We start from the raw sequence: 20,565 nt of genomic DNA, 5'->3' as shown, positions 1-20,565 counted from the left end.
TGTAGTTGCTCAAAAGATCATCATCGAAGACTTTTCCTTTGGATGTCACTCAGGGAACAGTGTCCAGAATAGAGATTTCCAAAACCTTCTACCACCTCCCTTCTTTTCCTTTCTCTCTCCTTCTACGCACTTCGGCAATAGAAAGGAGAGAAGTGACAAAAGGGGTAAAACTAAAATCAGTTATTTTGCTCTTTCTAGGGTCTGCAAAGGGAGGAGGTCCAAAGTAAAGGTCTGGCCAGAATTATATTGGTGGGTGATAAGCAGACTGATTTTTCTTACCCCTTGATTATATCCACACTCAACTCATTCATTGAATTTCTAGCATTTGTACACCACGTCAGACTGTGTGAATCAAAGACTTTCCAATATTGTTGATTTAGACCAGAGGCAATGTAAATATCATATTCTGGACTGTTTTACCTTTTTTCTAACATGAAGGAAGAATTAAGAAAATTAACTCTCTTAGGAAGTAAGATTGATTCTACTGCAGAGAATAAGAGGGAATGTTTATAATTACACAGTTACTTAATATTTTCCTTTTTGAAAAGCATTTTACAATCATGTTAAAAATTCAAATAGTACAGAAATATAAAGCTACAATGAAAAAGGAGGTGTTTTTATGACTTTCAGATGCCAGTTATCCATATTAGAGGCAGCAACTTTTAATAGTTAATTATGTATCCCACTAGAAATTTTATACATATATATGTATACATATATATCTGTTATTTTATACATATACATATATAAACATGTATATGTATCATGAATATATATCTCTTTTTCTTAGAAATGAGGGCAATACATATTGTTCTGTCCCTTGTGTCTTTCTTTTAAAAATATGCTCTTGAAAAAAAATAAATAAATAATTTTTAAAAAATGCTCTTGGAATAACTTTCCATGAAAGTGCATAGATATTTACCTTCTTTGATTAAATGAGTAGCTAGTTCCCCAATATATAGACGTATCATGGTTTATTTACTCAGTCTCTTGATGTTCAAGGGTTAAATTGTTTCCAGGCTTTTGTTATTTCTAACAACACCCTTATACCTTATGGATAGATCTTTAGCTCTTCAGAATATGTAGATCATTTGGGCAAAAAGTCGATTTTGCATTAGAATAATTTGGTTTCATTTTCTTTTATTGTTTCAACTAGATTGTGAACTGTTTGTGGGTGGAGACTAGGTTTTTAATTTCTCTAATTGCCTCATATTTATTATAGTGTTTTTTATAAAGCAAAGTCTCAAAACACATAGGCCAAAAGAGATGGATTCAAAATATTAGTTACCAAATCTTCTCTATGTTCAACATAGTTTGGACTGCAGCAATATGATGTTGTCATGTTTATGACACACATCCAGAGACCTGGGGTCTTCCTGATGCTCACCCAACCTCAGCCTAGTCTAAGCAGATGCTTAGGTTACTCTGGAAGCCCATGTAGTCCTGCAACACAGACCCATATGCTATGTTGTATGTGCAGGTGACTAGTTCACACTAGTTCACAGTAGCAGTAGAACTGTGAAAGACTAGAGTATCATGATCATAAAAAAAAAAAAAATCATACAGATGATTAACAAGACTACACAAAGTTCTGTTTCAGTCAAGTCAAAATTTACTAGGCTCTACATTGGTAACATGATTTTACCCCTACAATTTCAGAGAAATAAAAGAACAAAATGTTTTAAACCAATGCTTAAAATTTTTCTCCCTACCACACACAGAAAATGAGACCACTGACTTCAGGAATGTCTCAGTGGAGAAGCGGAGCTCCATCTTGCCCGATCTCTGAACTAGGCAGTTTTTTAAGGCACCAATATCTGAAAGGCATCGGTGGGACTTCAGTTTGTTCTACTGGGATGTTGCATGCAGGATGCTCCAATGATCTGAGGACTAGATGACCTCTGATACAGAATAAGCTGAGAATTCAAGTGGAGTGTTCCCCAGTCAAGAGAACACCCTCTGAAGTGAGTTGACAATGCCTCTGCACTTACAATCAAGATCTGGGTTGGGAAGATCTTGATCTCTTATGATATAAAACAAGAAATTATATTCAGTATCAATAAAATTTTATTAGTTTAATTTTTTTAAAAAAATTTTTTTTAAGATTTTATTTATTTATTTGACAAACAGAGGCAGGCAGAGAGAGGGAGGGGGAAGCAGGCTCCCTGCTGAGCAGAGAGCCCAATGTGGGGCTCAATCCCAGGACGCTGGGATCATGATCTGAGCCAAAAGCAGAGGCTTTAACCCACTGAGCCACCCAGGCGCCCCGCAACAATCTTTCTTGTCTCAGATATATTTTCATAGGATAAAGTGTTTCTCACTTTTTGCCTGGCCAATTTTTATTCATTTTTCAGATTTTAATTTAAATATATCCTTAGAGGATATATTTATCCTTTCCTGTTGCCAGTTAAAATTACATATTTCTGTTATATTCTGACAATACCTTATATTATGTCACAGTATATCTGTCACAAATATATTTAATTATATGATTTTTTACTTAATGTATATCATCTTCAATAGATTATAATCTTCCGAAGGTCAGCATTTTCAAGGTCTCCCTGTATACAAGACAAGAAAGATCTACTTCTTTCACAGAGTATACCCAAAAACTGTTACAGTGCCTGGCAAATGGTAGGTACCCAACAAATATTTGTTGTGTGAGTAAAACACAAAATTGAGAAAAAAGTAAATGACTCACCAGTAATATGGATGTGAATATTTTTAGTAGATCCATTGGTAGTTGTGGGAACTTCTGAAAATGTCCTGATTGTGCTGGTGAAGACACCACCTAGGGATATACAGGGAATATGTGAACTGATCCTAACAGCCATCTCAACCCAATCAAGTGGTGTAAGATCATGATTGGATCTCACTAGTGAAGGAAAAGCTCAATTTTAATGGCCTAAATGTTCCTAAGTACTATGTATAAAGTTTACTAAGGACCAATTTATATCAAGACTTGGACCTTAGAATCTAACAACTACCAAAAAAGTGAAACTCTCTATAGGTTTAAAGAGGAAAAGAGAAACTATACAGCATACATAACATAACAATATTTGCTAAAGAATCTCCATGAGAATTTACATGATTATAGGAAAATGTCTTATGTTGGACCCATAGAAAAATGGGAACTTTCTGTATTCTCCCAGTGCAATACCATTTCTCCCACTGTAATGTGTTTGATAAAGTCAATAAAACTTCCTTTGCAACATTCTAGGAGACAATTCAATGTTGACAAATCATCTCAATTGCTAATGGAAAATTAAAATTTAAAATGCAATTTTAATGGATTTAATTAGCCAAGAAATGCTATTTTGTAGATTTCATTTTGAAATAAAATAGAGAAAAAAAAATCTAAGACTTGGTTTCTGACTAGCTTCTTTGGGTGACTCTCACAGGGAAAAGTTTTGGTTCTATTCATTGTCATTTTCATCATCAAGTTGCACTTTTTATACCTGTCTGAGATTGGTTTCTTACCAGTTCTTGTTTTTCCACCTCTGCCAACACCTTCCCGACACTAAATCTCCCCCCCATCACTCACCATGATTTGTTGAATTTGCACCTGAGGGGGATGAACTATATGTTTCACTGGGCATCCATGAAGCTGTTAAAGGAAGAAGGTATTAGAAGAATCAACCTGATGTGCTATGAAGTGTATAAACCTGGAGATTCACAGACCTGTACCCCTGGGGCTAATAATACATTATATGTTAATAAAAAATTTAAAAATTATAAAAAGAAGAGTCAATCTGTATAAGACTAGTTATTTTATAGCCTCTTCTTGACCTTTAATTGAATCTAATAATTTATAATAAAATAATAAAATGAAAAAAGATTATTAATGAATATGTAAAGAAAAATCACTGAACTATTCTACAGCACACATTAGAATGTCCCAAAATAAAGTGGGAGTTGAGGGAAAACGTAATTCTGATGTCTCAAATAGCGAAGATTTTGATTATAGCTACTTAGAAGCAGGAAGAAGGAAAAGAAACAAAATACTAGGAGAGGTTTTCCCAGCCACAGAGAGTGCGCCGTAACTATTCTTGTGTTCATCCAATACATGGGAGAGAATGAAAGCCCAGGTGTGTTATGGTGGCCTTTAGTCAAGCAAAGGTGCCAAAGGGACTTTGAAGACTTTGGTAGGACATGCATGAGGGAACAAAATACTGTGTACTTGTGGATAAGCTGATATTCTTGTTGTGAATTTGTTGTGAATTTTCAGACCCTTCTGGTCACAGGCATCACTAGCTGCTGTGCTGAGTCATCTTGATGGATTAGAGAAGCAAACCTTCCCCTTGAGTGGATGGTAGCAAATTCAGGCAGTACCTATAGCTTTTGGAGTAGATCTATCAACTCATTTTTTCTAGTTCCCCCTCTCTGGCAAGAAAGTTCCACTTCTTGGCAGGCTCTGCATTTCTGTATTTGATAACAGGCTTATAATGTAGTATAAAGTAAAATAGCTATAGTTACACGCAGTTGCAATCAGTAGAAAAACATTATGCTCATCTATTTAAAACATTAGTATGTATGATTTTCCAAGTTAAGTGCTTTCTTGTGTGTCAAGACCAGAACAAATAAGCAAAACCAAACCAAACCAAACCAAAACAAACATAAAAAAAAAAAAAAAAAAAAAAAAAACCCAAACCAAAAGATGCTTGGTCTTTTCTTTCCTTGGTTTTCCCCCTAAATGTCAATGGCAGTTGCAGCCACAGACAAAGGTATGTTATCAGGCCCTTCAGGAGTGGTGTAACTCAATGCTTTCCAGGGCGTGCTCACAGTACAGTTTGTCATAGCTAATTGACGTAGGGTCACCCAGAGGTAAGGGGAGTTTTACACACAGCTATTTTGATTTGACTAGGTCAGGGAGATGTTCTTATTTTCAGTATAATTATCTGACCCTGAACATGTGATCTTGACCACTTTTTGTTGGTACTGTTCTAGACAGAATACCAAGGTCAAGAGATGATGGACTACTGTTTTTTCAAAAGCCAATTTTTAAAGGCTAAGCCTTAATGGTGGGGATTTGAATAACAAAGAACAACAACTAATTAAAAAGAAATTGGGTCTAGGCCTGGATTTAGATAAAATTACAAAGAAGGCAATTTGTTCTGGATAATCTTACAAGATATTTTGCCCAACATGGTGCCTCTACATAATTTTAATTTTTAGGGCTTGATACCTATATTTTTTATCTTTTCAGAGTCTGTTTGCAAGAAAGGATGTGATAAATTAATTTATGCTAAGATATAAGTAGTTGAACAAATGCTATCCCTTTGAGGGAATTGGGTATTCAATTTTTTTCCATTTTATATTTATCTCATCAGCAAGTAAATACAGAAAATAAATTTATTTTTAGCTCATCTCTACATCCAATATGGGGTTCTATTTTCCAAACCCAAGACCAAGTGTTACATGTTCTACCAACATGTAACTAGGCAGGCGCCTAGATACCAAATGGTCAGTTACATATGGGTACCAACAGTTTTTTCACCCAATATAGAATGCCAATTTTTTCTGCTCAATATTAATTTTCCCCAGGCAAAATAACCAAGCATAACACAATTTCAGGAGATGGTGATACCATCAACACGATCCACCCAAATTACAAAAATGGCAGTACTTAAAATTTTGTAAATTACTTGGCCATTTTTAAAATTTTCCTTTTTAGACTTCTACTCCTCAGAAACTGTGTGATAAAATTAAGCTACAGAATCCACTTTGGAAAAGCAGGGAGTTATTTTTCTAGTTTGGTTTTAAGATTTGTCTTTATTCTGTTAAAAAAAATATAGTGGGGAGTGTGTTGAGAGAGGTGAAGAAAAAGGAGATTCCAGTTGATGGACTCAACATGTCTGAAAATATTTCAGTAATATAAAGAAAAAAAACTTCAAGAGCAAGAATGTATTATACATAAGAGTCTTTCAACAAGACAAAGAGATGGGCTATTCTTATATCAATTGCTCCCACAAGAAAGAGGTCTTCCTGAAGAATACTTACTTATAGAATCCTCAGTAAGATAGACTTTACTAATTCTAAAGATTCCTCTTTCATTAACATAATATTTTTCTAAAAGCCTATCCACTCTATCCAAAGACAGATATCCAAAGATATCCAATTTTCAGAATGTGCTCCACAATGGCTATTTGATCTGCCACTCTAAGTCTCCTTGAGAGTCTCTCAGCAGAATTATGTTTTTATGTCTTTTAATTGATTGAAATATTCTGCGTTCTTCATACCACCATTCTGTTTGTTAAATACATGAGTTAATTCTTCTTTAAATCTTTTGAGACTCCATTTTCATCAAAATCCATGAATAAACACTACTTTGACATTTGGATGATAAACACCAGCTTAATGGATAACCTCCTTGAGTACATCATCATTATCAGCTGAAAATATTAATATCAGGATGCCGTGTTGCTAGAGTTTCTCAAATAAATTTTTATATCTTTCCTGGAGCATAACATTGGATTTTTCTATAATTTATTTAAATTTAGCATTGGGTGAAGCTTATTCAACAAGGAAGCTATGTGCTTTAGCACATCTTTCTACCACAAAGGGATATTTTCATCCCATGGTAAAAACAGAATCAATTTTGACAACATAGCGTTTTTCCTTATTTGGAAAAACTTGACCATTTTTTTTAACCAATTTACAGTGGTCAGTAACTATTATGATATGTTGGGCATCTTTTCATTTTGTAGGAAAATCTACTTAGTGTCATACCAAAATCCATGGTTATCTGAAGTTTAAAAGCTCCTTTTCTGATAAAACCACAGATAATTTTTGTTATTCTTATAGAGTAAGCTGATGCAAGCTGAACTTCTCTTGGAATTTGGGTGTCACTTCTACATGTACATTTACAGAGACTTGTCTCAGTTACCCAATCTTCCTTAAGACATTCTGAGTTCTTCTGTCTCTGATTTTGTCATGGAATAATGGCATGGGTAGCAAGCAGGACTTGGATACAGGAATCTCAAAGATCTTGGTTTTCTGCCCCATGCTCCTCTTCAGAATGAATATGTACTGGGCCAGCACCACCCCTTACATTAGGAAGAACACGCTGGCATCAGCTACCTTGTTTATTCTTGCCATGACCACCTCATCTATAGATGAGACCCTCATGCTCTTCCTGACCATGAAAAAAAAGATGACACTCATGATCTTTGGATATGCAGGTCTTGTGTGCTAGCTGTGGAGAGACCCAGGAAGCCCCCAGAATTTGGTATTTTAACAGAAAATGGAACTTAAAATCAGAGAAAGAAATCTTGAATTTGTGGTTCACCTAATCAGGAACTAGGTAACAGAACTGGAGAACAGTGTTTTAGAGAAGAAGAACATAGAATGAGAAGTGATCTGAGATACATAAGATTTTAGAATTTGAGAGGAAGAGGGGTGAGTTTAGAGATTCAGCATCTTAGCCAACAGGGAGCAGCAGGACTAACTGGAATGATCCTACAGCGTGAAAGAGGAGAAGGGCCCACTATTGCCATAGGTTCTGGCATTGCTATGTCCCTGTAATTGACTCTCAACCCCTCAACTCCAGCCTCCCCATCCCTTCTCCCTATGGAAAGTAGAATGGGTTGCTATGAAATTATTAGGCAGAACTACCAAGAGTCTGAGAAGATCCAACCAGGACCAAGGAAAGGGTAAAAAATACAATTGCAAAATTTATGAAGAAGGGTACATAAATTTTGAAGAATAGGAATGTATGGTCAAAGAATAAAATAGAGACCCTATGTGAGGTTTTTAAGAGGTTCTATGAGGCCCCAGGTGTGTGTGTGTGTGTGTGTGTGTGTGCACGCGCACACGTGCACGTGCATGGGCAGACGTGGTAAGGTAATGATAAGCTTGTTGATTTTGGTAATGGGGCAAATTGGAAGCATAGGGGCCTATGGAGAATCATTTCATTTTTCTGCTTCTCTAACTTAGCCAGACTGACTGATTTCAATGTGGCTTTAGGCTCCACTGGACCAGATGGATGGCAGGGAAAAACAAAGAGAAAAGTAATTAAGCTTCTCTTTTCTGCTCCATGGCCTGATCACCTGAACGTCAGGATGAGAACATCCTGGATGTTATTAGCCTTATACACTTGAGGTATTTAGATGGTCAGAGTTGATATCCCCATTTCATAGGTGGTTAAAGTAAAATAAACATTTCTGTTCCAGGCAGTTGGAAACTTGGAAGCTGAACTAGGATTAGATGCTAATATTCTAAAGTTGATAAAATGACAAGAAAAGAATATATTAAAATGCATACTTATAAATTTAATAGAAATGCAATGTACCCAGAATCTTCCAGTGACATCCAAATATATGTGAGCTACACAAAATGCATGTAAAAGCAAATATCCCATTAGAATGTGCTCACAAATAGGAAAAGCTTTAGAAACACTGCTAGTGGGTTTATTTCACCAGGAATCCATCCATTATCATTCTTTTTCTGTCTGTGAACATTTCATAAATCTCTTGAAATAAACATACTGGAAGGAAAAAAAACCCCATTACCAATGCCTGTCATGAATCTTGCCAAATGCATCATCTAATATTGGATGTCACATTATAGTCCAATCCAACGAGTAGAAACATGTTTCAAAAATAGTTTGGGAGTGAGCAATCAATATTAACTTGTTGGATCCAAATGTGTTTTTGTGAATGATTATAAATAGAGCAACTCACTGCAGGGAATTTTTTTCTTTAAGCTTATGGATAAAAAATGGCAACTAGTAAACAAGATATTCTTATTTGCATAAGTGAGTTTTCATGGTGAGGAAAATTTTGTTTGTTTGGGTATTAGAGTCCCTTCCTAGATTTCACAATTTCTAAAGCTATTTCATGGTAGGAATGATAGAGAGATGTCTGAGGATAAATGAAGTTTTCAAGTGGGGAGGACAGAAGATGTGAGGAATTGCATAGTTCATTTCATTATGAAATCTACTAAAAAGACCAAGAATACACTTGTGTAAATTATAAAGCACTTTCATGCAAGACCATTTAGTTTTCCGGTTTCTAGGGCAGAGAATATTTTGGGTAGCCTCTATGCTTCATAATGATATGATACGTGGGGTAAATAGGATTTCTTTTTTTATTCTGGGCACACATACTATTGTAATAACAATTTAAATAAAGCAAACAAAAAGTTCAAAAATTTCATTTAAGCAGATCATTTCTTTTCACTGTGTATGTTTGTGTGTGTTTTCTTCCTTGCCCTTGTCCATATGTACACATATTCTTTCAATTATTCAAGAAATATTTGCTGAGCACCTACTGTACGCTTGCCACTGCTACAGGCATTATGATACTATAGTGAACAAGACAGGCAAAGGTTATGTTCCTTTTGTTGTGTATCTTAGATTTCAGTATACTGTCAACAAAAAAAAATCAAATAAATAAAATAAAGGAAATCATTAGACACCAAGTATTATGCTGAGAATGAAAATATGGGATAACATATATAATCATAGCATAAATTTAAATTTCATTTCTACTTTATCCTATAATATTGTTCAATAAACTTTTATTTTTTATTTTTTAAAGATTTTATTTATGCATTTATTTGAGAGAGAGAGAGGTGGGAGAAGCAGAGGGAAAGGGACAAGCAGACTCCACACTAATCACAGAGCCTAACACAGGGCTGGATCTCACAATCCAGGACCCTGAGATCATGACCTGAGCCAAAATCAAGGAGTTGGATGCTTACCTGACTGAGCCACCCAGGTGCCCCTCCAATAATCTTTTATCACTATTGCTACATAATTTCCCTCCACAGCCAACAAGTATTGATTCTTTTATCTAATCAGCAATATTTGTGGAGCACCAACTCTATGCCAGACATTACCACAGGCACAGGGGATACAGGTAAGCAGCAACAAAAAAGATAAGGAACTTATCTTGTGTTACCAGTGTAGGTAAAGGAGAATTTCAACAGAGTTCATTACAAACTTAATTTTATGTTAACACCATTTGGATAAATGTTAGTGTATTAAGTATGGAATTTCATCCCCAGTCTATATAATATTTTTATTTTCAATTTATATCTGATGGGTGAAAATTTTCTAGCCAGTAACCTTGTTTATATAATAAGATGTACTGGCTAGCTTAGTACATTATGGCTATTGTTTGGATTGACTTCATAATATTGCATTGAATTACTATCTCATTCTATTTTACATTCTCTTGTTATTGGATATATTTTTCTTTAACACCCTCTCACCCCAACTCTTACACATGGACTACTGGATTACTGTAAGTAACATTATGTCTTCTGACATTTTAACTTCTAACATACAAGGCTCATCCCTTGTATGCTCACTCCAAAGCAAATGCTCTTCTGAATGTGTCTATTCACTCATTTATATAGTTTTCTAGTTTCTATCACATATTATGCCTAAGCCATATGGTGTTTGGTTGTACTTGCTTTAATATTTGTTTAAAAATATCATTCCAGGGGCGCCTGGGTGGCTCAGTGGGTTAAAGCCTCTGCCTTCAGCTCAGGTCATGATCCCAGGGTCGTGGGATCGAGCCCTGCATCAGGCTCTCTGCTCAGCGGGGAGCCTGCTTCCCCTCTCTCTCTGCCTGCCTCTCTGTCTACTTGTGATTTCTGTCTCAAATAAATAATAAAATAATATATATATATATATATCATTCCAGGGTCTCTGTGTGGCTCAGTCAGTTAAGTGTCTGGCTCTCAAAGGAGCCCCATGTTGGGGTCCTCTCTTGGTGGAGTCTGCGTGAGATTCTCTCTCCTTCTCCCTCTGCTCCTCCCCCCCCCCCAACCTTGTGCTCTCTCTAAATAAATAAATAAAATCTTTAAAAAAATATATATCGTTCCTTATATTGTCACCTGGCATTTACTTTTCTGACTCAAGACAATCTTATTAAGATCCATTCATACTGTTGTATTTGGCTGTCATTCACTCATTTCTCATTGCTCTATAATATTATATGACTATGCAATAATTTATTTACCTATTCTCTTGGCTATGGTGACTTAGATTATTTAGAGTTTTTACTATTATGAGTAGTGTTTTCCCCTGACATTTGTGTGCATATCTCCTGGTTACATATATTAGCATGTGTAGAGTCGTGGAGTATAAATCTAAGCATGGAACTGTTGGGTTGTAGGGTATGAAATTGTTTGGCATTAAAACACCATGTCAAGGGGCGCCTGGGTGACTTCGTGGGTTAAGCCTCTGCCTTTAGCTCAGGTTATTATCTCAGGGTCTCTCCTCAGCAGGGAGCCTGCTTACCCCCTCTCTCTGCCTGCCTCTCTGCCTACTTGTGATTTCTCTCTGTCAAATAAATAAGTAAAATTAAAAACACACACACACACACAACAACAACACCATGTCAAAATGGTGGAAAGTGATGGTACTAACTTGTTCTTTCACCAGCAACATATAAAACATTATATTGATCTACAACCTATCTAACACTTGGCAATTCCAGACTTGTTAATTTTTGCCAATTGATTATATGTGAAACGGTTATCTGATTCTCATCTTCATTTGCATTTCCTGATTGCCAGAAAGACTAAGCATCTCCTTGGATGTTTTCTAGCCACTTATTACATCTTTTGTGATGTTCTTCTCTGCTCATTTTCTAATGTTTTTATATTTTTTAAAAATTGATTTTAGCCATTTCTTTATATACCCTTGATATAAAGTTTTGATTCTCTGTCAATTAGATATTCCTGATCATTTTTCAATTACATCTGTTGCAAATATCTTCTACACTATAGCTTGCCTTTTCTTTATAACTTCTGCTAAGGTGTCTTTTGATAGAATTTTCTTAACTTTATGGTATTCTACTGTTTCCACCATTTTTATGGTTAGTGCTTTATTTCTCTTCTTTAAACCCTTCCTCACCTCACAGCCAGAAAGAAATTCACCTTTATTTTATTACCTGCTTTAATGTTTTGCTTTTGACATAAAGATCTCACACTCTATGGAGCCTATTTTTACGTAATGTGCATGGCAGGCATACATTTTAATACTTTGTTTCTTGTAAATAATCAAGGTTTGCAGATCTATTTGCTGACTGCCTCTTCTTTTCACAGGAATCTGCCATGCCACCTCTGGCACTTCTAGGTTATGCTTATTTGTGGCTCTCTGGGTGTGCTCTCTCTTCTGATACTCCCCTTTTTATCTCTCATATTTGGGCACTGAATTCACAGGTGTCTTTTATATTATTAGCATATTTGTTAAAAGAAATATGTTAAATTAAATTTCAGAGGATCATACACAAATGGTCAAAGTGCATCATGAATTAAGGATTATGATTAATCCAGATCTATGAACTTGAGGTCCATAAAAGAGATAAAATAAATAACTAATGCTACAAAGAGAAATATGATACATGTTCCTCTTTGCTATTTGATCTACTTCCTAAGGACACATTCTCGGAAGTAAGATGACTGAGCCAGCAGGTATAAAAGACTTTTAGAGGTTTTAAATGTACAACTGAAACGCTTTCCTAAAAGAGACACGTGGATTTACTCTTCGTGGCCAAGGGCCTAGCAGCTAAGCCCAGAGTTCTGCACTAGCAGCATCTGGGATCTTAGTGGAAGCCACATCCCTTGCCACTTCCCTACCAAGCAGATTTCTATTTGTACCACTAAGAGGTAGTAGACTTTCCCTTCAGATGCTGCGGATACCTAGTAATGTGGCATCAGCACACGCTGCTGCAGGGTGGCCAGATTAAATGGCCACACCAGCTCTGTGCCTCACACAGGGCTCCCTCTTCTCACTGCTTTTAGTGACATGTGTATTCTGGCTAGCTCACTCTTTCCTCAGTTAGCTCTTCCATCCCCGTGAGTTATATCTTTACTCAGATGCCACCTTCCTCAGGACGGCCTTGCAAAACCCCCTATTGAAAATGGCAACCCACTCTCCCACCAGATCTTCAATGCCTCCTTCACTGCTTGCTTTCTTCCCTATCACTCATCACCATTTGCCTGTCTCTCTTCCCCCAGAATTTGGAACTGTTTTTGGATCTTTTTTTGTTCACAAATGTATCCCCAGCAACTACAACAATGCTTCAAACACAGTAGACGTTTTGTAAGTATTTGTTAATATGATTATGAGCAGAGCACGTCGTAGTTGTTCATTATACATGTTGGCTGAATTAATGAGGCCCAGAAGACCCCGAGGGACTCACAGTTACACTTACAGTTTTTGGTATCTTGCCCACGAGGGGTCCAGGAGTAGTTGAAGCCTTGGGTAGTCACACTGGAATTGCTGGCTGAAAGACAAAATTCTCGGAATCCAACCTTTTTATACAGCTGTAATTTAACTTTACTTTGATGTGCTGAATTTTTAATCTATGTGACTTTGGGGAAATCTGAAATTGAAAATATGCTTTCCTACACAGGAACACAGCTGGCATATTAAGCGAAAGCTCTGTAGTTTATGTTTAATGCCAACTTGTCACTGCTTTTCTTTCTTTTTCAGTTCTTGTCGCCAAATCAGATTACTGGGAGTACTGTCAAGACTACTTTCATGTTATCTTAAAATTCCATGAGAAATGAAAAGTATAGTATAATAATTCACCAACCCATATTTTAAAGATTATACTGATTGTCATATCAATGTATAGCCACCATTTAGATTACAATTTGCCACAGAGCAACTCAAAACCAAAATACCAACATCAAATGAAAAATATAGCCTTTTGCCAAAACCTCAGTGTTGTCAGAGCTGTACTAAATCTTGTGTTTTGTTTCTTTTCAGTCACTATACTCACGTTGAAGGGTGGTATTTGGAGTCGAGGTATCCACATCTCCAACGGCTATGGAAGATATAGCTGGATATCCTATTTTGAAAAGAAAATTCCCAAATTAAACACCAAACATGGTGTTTAATAGGCTGCTATAACTAACAAGGGTGGCATGTACAGCAGAGAACATTAGAGAAGGAAAGAACCTTGGTGAATACATAGTCTAATGGCTTCATTTTATGAAACTGATTCCAAAAGGCATATGCTTGTGGCACCATAGCCAATATTCAATATCATTTTATGATATTAACTCAGCTCTCCTAATTCCAAGTATATCACATTCACACTTTCAAAATATGTTGTGTTCATGTCTACTCTGTGTAGGACTCCAGTCTACACACAACAATGAAGACAAGGTCCTCACCTTCATGGAACTTACCTTGCAGGGAGTTTCCACAATTGTACATAACATTTTCATATGTGCAATATGGTTACTTATCTACTTCAGTTCTTAGCTTTCAAAATCATCCCCAACTTTCTAGTCCATCATTTCCCATTCTTCTCCTCTCTCCCTCTTCCTCCCAAAATGAAGGACTAATTCATATTCCTTTGAAAATATCCCTAGGGTTGAAGAAAGGCAGATTGAAGAAGAAAAATACCCAATCCACTCCATTGAAAACATGATCATATCTCTTGGAAAACAAATATATTTAAGGTCACTTCCATAAATACTCAATTCAAGAAGATAACAGGAATAGATAGAAAGGGAAACTAAAGGCAAGGAAAATATAGCTAGAAAAGTATGTTGATCCCTGTCAAAATCTGGGGTGGGGATAGTACACAAAATCCATTTCTTGATGTCCTGTACTCTTTTTTTTTTTTTTTAAGATTTTTATTTATTTATTTATTTATTTGACACAGAGAGAGAGAGAGAGAGCACAAGTAGCAGAGAGGCAGGCAGAGAGAGAGGGGGAAGCAGGCTCCCTGCTGAGCAGAGAGCCCAATGTGGGGCTCAATCCCAGGACCCTGAGATCATGACCTGAGCCAAAGGCAGAGGCTTTTTTAACCCCCTGAGCCACCCAGGCACCCCATGTCCTGTACTCTTAACAGATATAGGTCCCACATTTAATCAGAACTTTCTGGTAACAATGTTAAAAAATGTTAAGTCATTAATGGCTATCATAGGATAAAACCAGTCAATTTTCAAGAAACACGCAGCTTTCTTTTTATTGTGATTAACAACAAATTTCTCCTCAGTCTTTTTTAAAAAATATTTTAAAAATATTTTATTTATTTGAGAGAGAGAGAGAGAGACAGAACAAGCAGTGGAGAGGGGCAGACGGAGAGGGAAAAGCAGGCTTTCCACTGAGCAGGAAGCCCAAGGCAGGGCTCAATCCCAGGACCCTGGGATCATAACCTGAGCTGAAGGAAGACACTTACTGACTAAGCCACCTAGACACCCCTTCTCTCGTCTTTTAAAGAAAAATACTGTATACTGTGTCTGATATTCTTAATAATATCCTTATAATATGATAGCATGCTCACTCCCTGTAAGCTTGAATTAGTAATGAATAGGATCCCACCTTCCCAGGTATCTCAGTTCTGGGAAATGACATGCTTAAATTAAAAAAAAAAAAAGGATAATCAAATCTCTGAAAAAAATATGTAGGATATATAAATAAATTGGCATAATGGTTTATGCCAATCATCTATAAGTGATTTACAGTAATGATCAACAATAATCATTTTGCAATGCAGGCTGCTAATGGGCATCAAAGACACACTTTACCTGAGCTCCCAGAATACAGTTGGACATGGGGAAATGCGTTAGAGGCTGCCTCAGATGGTGCTGTATGAGGAACTAAAATGGGCAGCCAGCATCAGAATGGCAGATAAAATGTTTTAAATACTGAATATGCACAGTTTCATTTATCCAACAAATACTTATTGAGGCTCAGTGTATTTGAGAACTGGGGATGAAGGAAAGAGTGAAATATTGCTCTTACCCCCACAATTTAGTGAGAATATAGGTCAGCATGTCAGACTATCACGTAGTCACCAAACCCAGTCTTCTCTCTGGTACAGATGAACTACATCTCTTAGCCTCATTGGTGGTTGGGTAAGTGTGGTTGGGTAGGTGTGGCCATGTATGAAGTCTAAGCCAATGGAACATGAGTGGGAGTGATGGTTGTCATTTCAAGACCTGATGTATAAAACCTTCCATGTAAGATCTTCCATGACCTTCCCTCATATGCTATCTGATACTATGAAGCAGGGGGACTTATACATCACAACTTAAAGGTGACAGACCTGCTAGAAGCCTGGGTTCTTGAATGACCGTGTGGAACAGAACACCCCATCACTGGATCACAGAGTGAATCTGAATTTTATTTCTTTTATTGAGATGGCTTTATCTTTGTCCTTATCTGCAGCAATTCCTTTACTAACCTATTTTATTTATTTTTCAAGTTTTATTTAAATTCTAGTTCGTTAACATATAGTATAATATTGGTTTCAGGAGTAGAATTTATAGTAATTCATCACTTAAATATAACACCCATTGCTCAACACCAGTGCCCTTCTTAATGCCCATCACCCATTTGGCCCAACCCCCCATCCGCACCCCTCCAGCAACCCTCAGTTTGTTCTCTATAGTTAAGAGTCTTTTATGGTTTATTTTCCCCCCTCTCTCTTTTTTCCCTTTCCATATGTTCGTCTGTTTTGTTTCTTAAATTCCACATATGAGTGCAAGCGCATGGTATTATATGTCTTTCTCTGACTGACTTATTTTGATTAGCATAATACACACTAGTTCCATCCACATCACTGCAAAATCCACTCTAACCATTGCTATTTAACATAGCATTGGAAGACTTACCCTCAGCAATCAGACAACAAAAAGAAATAAAAGGCATCCAAATTGGCAAGAAAGAAGTCAAACTTTCACTGCAGAAGTGCAGTGAAATGCAGAAACGATACTCTATGTAAAAAACCCAAAAGACTCCACCAAAAAAATTGCTAGAACTAATACACGAATTTAGCAATGCTGCAGGATATAAAATCAACCATACAGAAATATGTTGCATTTCTCTATGCCAGTAATCTATTTTAAAAGTTTTTGTATTCTTATGTTTTTTAAAGTTACCTCGTATCCTTTTATTTTAGTTTATTTTTGTTGTTGTTGTCATTGTTTTATTTTTATTTTTTAAATTTCATTTTGTTTTTTCAGGGTTCCAAGATTCAATGTGCACAGACAAATGAGTAAAGAAGATACGGTCCATATATACAATGGAGAATTAAGCGTCCATCAGAAAGGATGAATACCCAACTTTTTTATCAACATGGACGGGACTGGAGGGGATTATGCTGAGTGAAATAAGTCAAGCAGAGAGAATCAATTATCATATGGTTTCACTTACTTGTGGAGCATAAGGAATAACATGGAGCACATTGGGAGAAGGAGAGGAGAAGTGAGTTGGGAGAAATCAGAGGGGGAGACAAACCTCATATGCTTTTAAAAATAAGACAAGACAAAAAATGTACAGAGGGATAGAATGACTAGTCATAAGTAATCTTTGGATATTAAAAGATACTGAGAGATATGTGTTTCTCCTAATTAATACAATAAGAAGAGGTGAGAGAGCTAGGGAGAAGAGAGAGGGAAGAGAAGAAAGACTCTGTCCAGGTTTTAAGAGATTCTCAGAAGGATGAAAAGAATGATTCCTTTACCCAGGGACTCAATTCCTCATGTAGGAGGGAGTGAAGCCTTTCACTGTTGGTCAACGGTCTTTTAGCTTACCTCCCATGAAGGAGCTTCTTTCCTTCCTTCCTTCCTTCCTTCCTTCCTCCCTCTCACCCTGAGAACTGACCTCCATAGAATTCACTGAGTGATTTAGTAAGTGAAAGCAGAAAGGAATGGTTTTAAAGTAGTGATGTGATAACAATGGTGAGAATAATGATAAAGAACTAAGAGGTAATTATCAAGAGAACTTTGTATTTATTTGTAGGCAATGTTACTGTTACCTAGAAATCTCAGTCTAATAAGCAACTGCCAGTCACCTATTAAAATACCTCTTACTTGACAAGCAATGGACATCACCCCCAGCCAATCCAATGACCCATACTGACCAATAGCTCCATGTGATTTAATTCTGTCAGGAATCAGTGGAATCCTGATGAAGTGTGATAGCTTTTTTTTTTTTTTTAAGATTTTATTTATTTATTTGACAGAGATCACAAGTAGGCAGAGAGGCAGGCAGAGAGAGAGAGGAGGGGAAGCAGGCTCCCTGCTGAGCAGAGAGCTCTATGCGGGCCTTGATCCCAGGACCCTGAGATCATGACCTGAGCTGAAGGTAGAGGCTTAACCCAGTGAGCCACCCAGGCATCCCTGAAATATGATAACTTGACAGAGAATTTCATTTGTATTAGTAAGACTGATTGAATTTCTTTTTTGGAGAATCAGAAACTAAGGTGACATAAATCCTTCCTTCTTGAAACTTTACTGCAGGGAACGGAAAATTCATTCATTCATGAACATGCTGTTCTTGGACCACATGGGAGGAGAACAGTGAATGCCCCAGTCTCATACGTTGCCTTGATCTTTGTGTTATTGTGCCTCTTGCTTGTCATAGGTATCAGTGCTGCTCTATGCTTCCTCTTACAGGCCTGTTAAGTATATTGAGGGCTGACTGTGTGCCAATAAGTTTCTGGAAACAAAAAGATCAATGACATCCCATCAATATCCCCAGGGAACCTAAGCTCATTTCAGTCTTCTCATTCTCCTGCTGAATTTTGTTTGGGTCATGGCGTGAGGGTCTGTACCATGTTCCACAGGTTATTGAAAAAAATGATCCCTTTACTATGAAACCTTGTTCCTTACATGCAAGTAGCACTAAAGTCATTTTGAAAACTATCTACTTCTTCAGGTGAATTAAATCCCACCCACTCCTCTTGGCTCTACAGTATGCTTCAAGGTTAAAGTTCCTTGGCATTACATGACCTGACCTGTAATAATCTCCACATTGTTATCTCTTGCTTTTACCTCTCTATGTTCTTTCATTTATTGACCAGTATTGGGGATCCTCTATCTTCCAGGTATTGCGTTTGGCACTGGGGGCACAATGATCAACTCCCTTGGGACTGGAATTCATAGAGGAGACAGACATCAACCAGAGAATTACAGAAAGCAATCCATGTATGAGAACACGTAAAAGAAGGTATGCCTTATTCAGAGTTCCAGGAAGGCTCCCCTGCAGAATGGGATGGGAGAGTGGGGGCAGGGGAGGGGAGATGGGAGCCTCCGGGCAGAGGACACAGGGCAAAGACCCACTGGGTGGTCTCATACACTGTTAGTAACAGCAGTGTGTGGTATCTATGTGTCTATTCAGGGCTGGGCCTTTGTAAGCCCTCAACGAGGGTTTGTTCTGTGTGTTGAACTGAGTATGAGACTGCAAGGCATTACTTGTCACAGTGCACACATGTTGCCCCAGCAGCAGACAGTGATCAAACTGTGGCATACCAGTAGCAGGAACACTGCTTCTTTCTCAGGGCTGTTTTGTGTGTATGTGTGTGTGTGTTTAAAGATTTTATTTATTTGTCAGAGAGACAGAGAGGGAGATGCAGGCTCCCTGCTAAGCAAGAAGCCTAATGTGGAACTCGATTCCAGGACCCTGGGATCATGACCTGAGCCAAAGGCAGATGCTTAACAAACTAAGCCACCCAAGTGTCCCTGTTGTTTTGTTTTTAAAAGTGTCTTCCTAATGCAAGCTGGTGCAACCACTCTGGAAAACAGTATGGAGGTTCCTCAAAAAGTTGAAAATAGAGCTACCTTATGACCCAGCAATTGCACTACTGGGTATCACAAATGTCGTGATCTGAAGGGGCATGTGCACCTGAATGTTTATAGCAGCAATGTCCACAATAGCCAAACTATGGAAAGAACCTAGATGTCCATCAACAGACGAATGGATAAAGAAGATGTGGTGTATATATATACAATGGAATACTATGCAGCCATCAAAAGAAATGAAATCTTGCCATTTGTGACTACGTGGATGGAACTAGAGGGTATTATGCTTAGCGAAATAAGTCAATCAGAGAAAGACAACTATCATATGATCTCCCTGATCTGAGGAAGTTGAGAGGCAATGTCAGGGGTGTGGGGGTAGGAAAAGAATAAATAAAACAAGATGGGATCGGGTGGGAGAAAAACCATAAGATACACATAATCTCACAACACAAACTGAGGGTTGCTGGGGTGGGGGGGGTAGGTGGGTAGGGAGAGGGAGGTGGGGTTATGGACACTGGAGAAAGTATGTGCTATGGTGAGTGCTGTGAAGTGTGAAGTGTATAAACCTGGTGATTCACAAACCTGTACCCCTGGGGCTAATAATACATTATATGTTAATAAAAAATTAAAAAAAAAAAGTGTCTTCCTAGAGTCTGACCTGGAGATCTATAACTATAAAAAGACATAATTGGCTCTCTTTTGACATCAAATAGAGCATTTTAAAAGAATTATATTTATACTCCTCTTAGCCAAGTCTTTGAGATTCTTACTGATCATCTATTTCAGCATATGAATAAGACAGCTTATTTTTTGTGTTTTCTGTTTCAAGGTTATATTTACATTTACAATACAGCCAAGCCTCCTCAGCACTCAATAGTTAGTTTTGTATCATGACATGCTGTGTAGGCGACTAATATGCCAAACCCAGTGACAAAGAATTGCTTGCTTTGTCTGCTGGTTGTTTATTTGTTCTTCAGTTTGAATGCTTATTGTTATTAAACCTTGCAAGCATCCAGAGATACATAATAATGACCCATGTTTCCAGGAAAGAGAAGGGGG

General features: G+C 37.2%; 1 protein-coding gene across 5 annotated transcripts in view; it reads right to left on the bottom strand.

The window, feature by feature from the left end:
- Positions 1–20,565, bottom strand: part of CD96 (CD96 molecule) — a 90,269-nt gene that overhangs the window by 3,152 nt on the left and 66,552 nt on the right. For 2 of the 5 annotated variants that reach the window (XM_082731905.1, XM_082731906.1), the window contains exons 9-12: positions 13,746–13,814; positions 13,161–13,244; positions 3,545–3,607; positions 2,702–2,791 (exon numbers count right to left, since the gene is read on the bottom strand). In XM_082731905.1, coding sequence (XP_082588031.1) covers positions 2,702–2,791; positions 3,545–3,607; positions 13,161–13,244; positions 13,746–13,814 — 306 coding nt within the window. The remainder of the gene's footprint in view (positions 1–2,701; positions 2,792–3,544; positions 3,608–13,160; positions 13,245–13,745; positions 13,815–20,565) is intronic. The other 3 variants (XM_082731908.1, XM_082731909.1, XM_082731907.1) reach the window with 2 other exon arrangements.

Source organism: Mustela nivalis (genome assembly GCF_964662115.1).
Source record: "Mustela nivalis genome assembly, chromosome: 1".
NCBI lineage: Eukaryota > Metazoa > Chordata > Mammalia > Carnivora > Mustelidae > Mustela > Mustela nivalis.
This window is presented reverse-complemented; position numbering and strand designations above follow the sequence as displayed.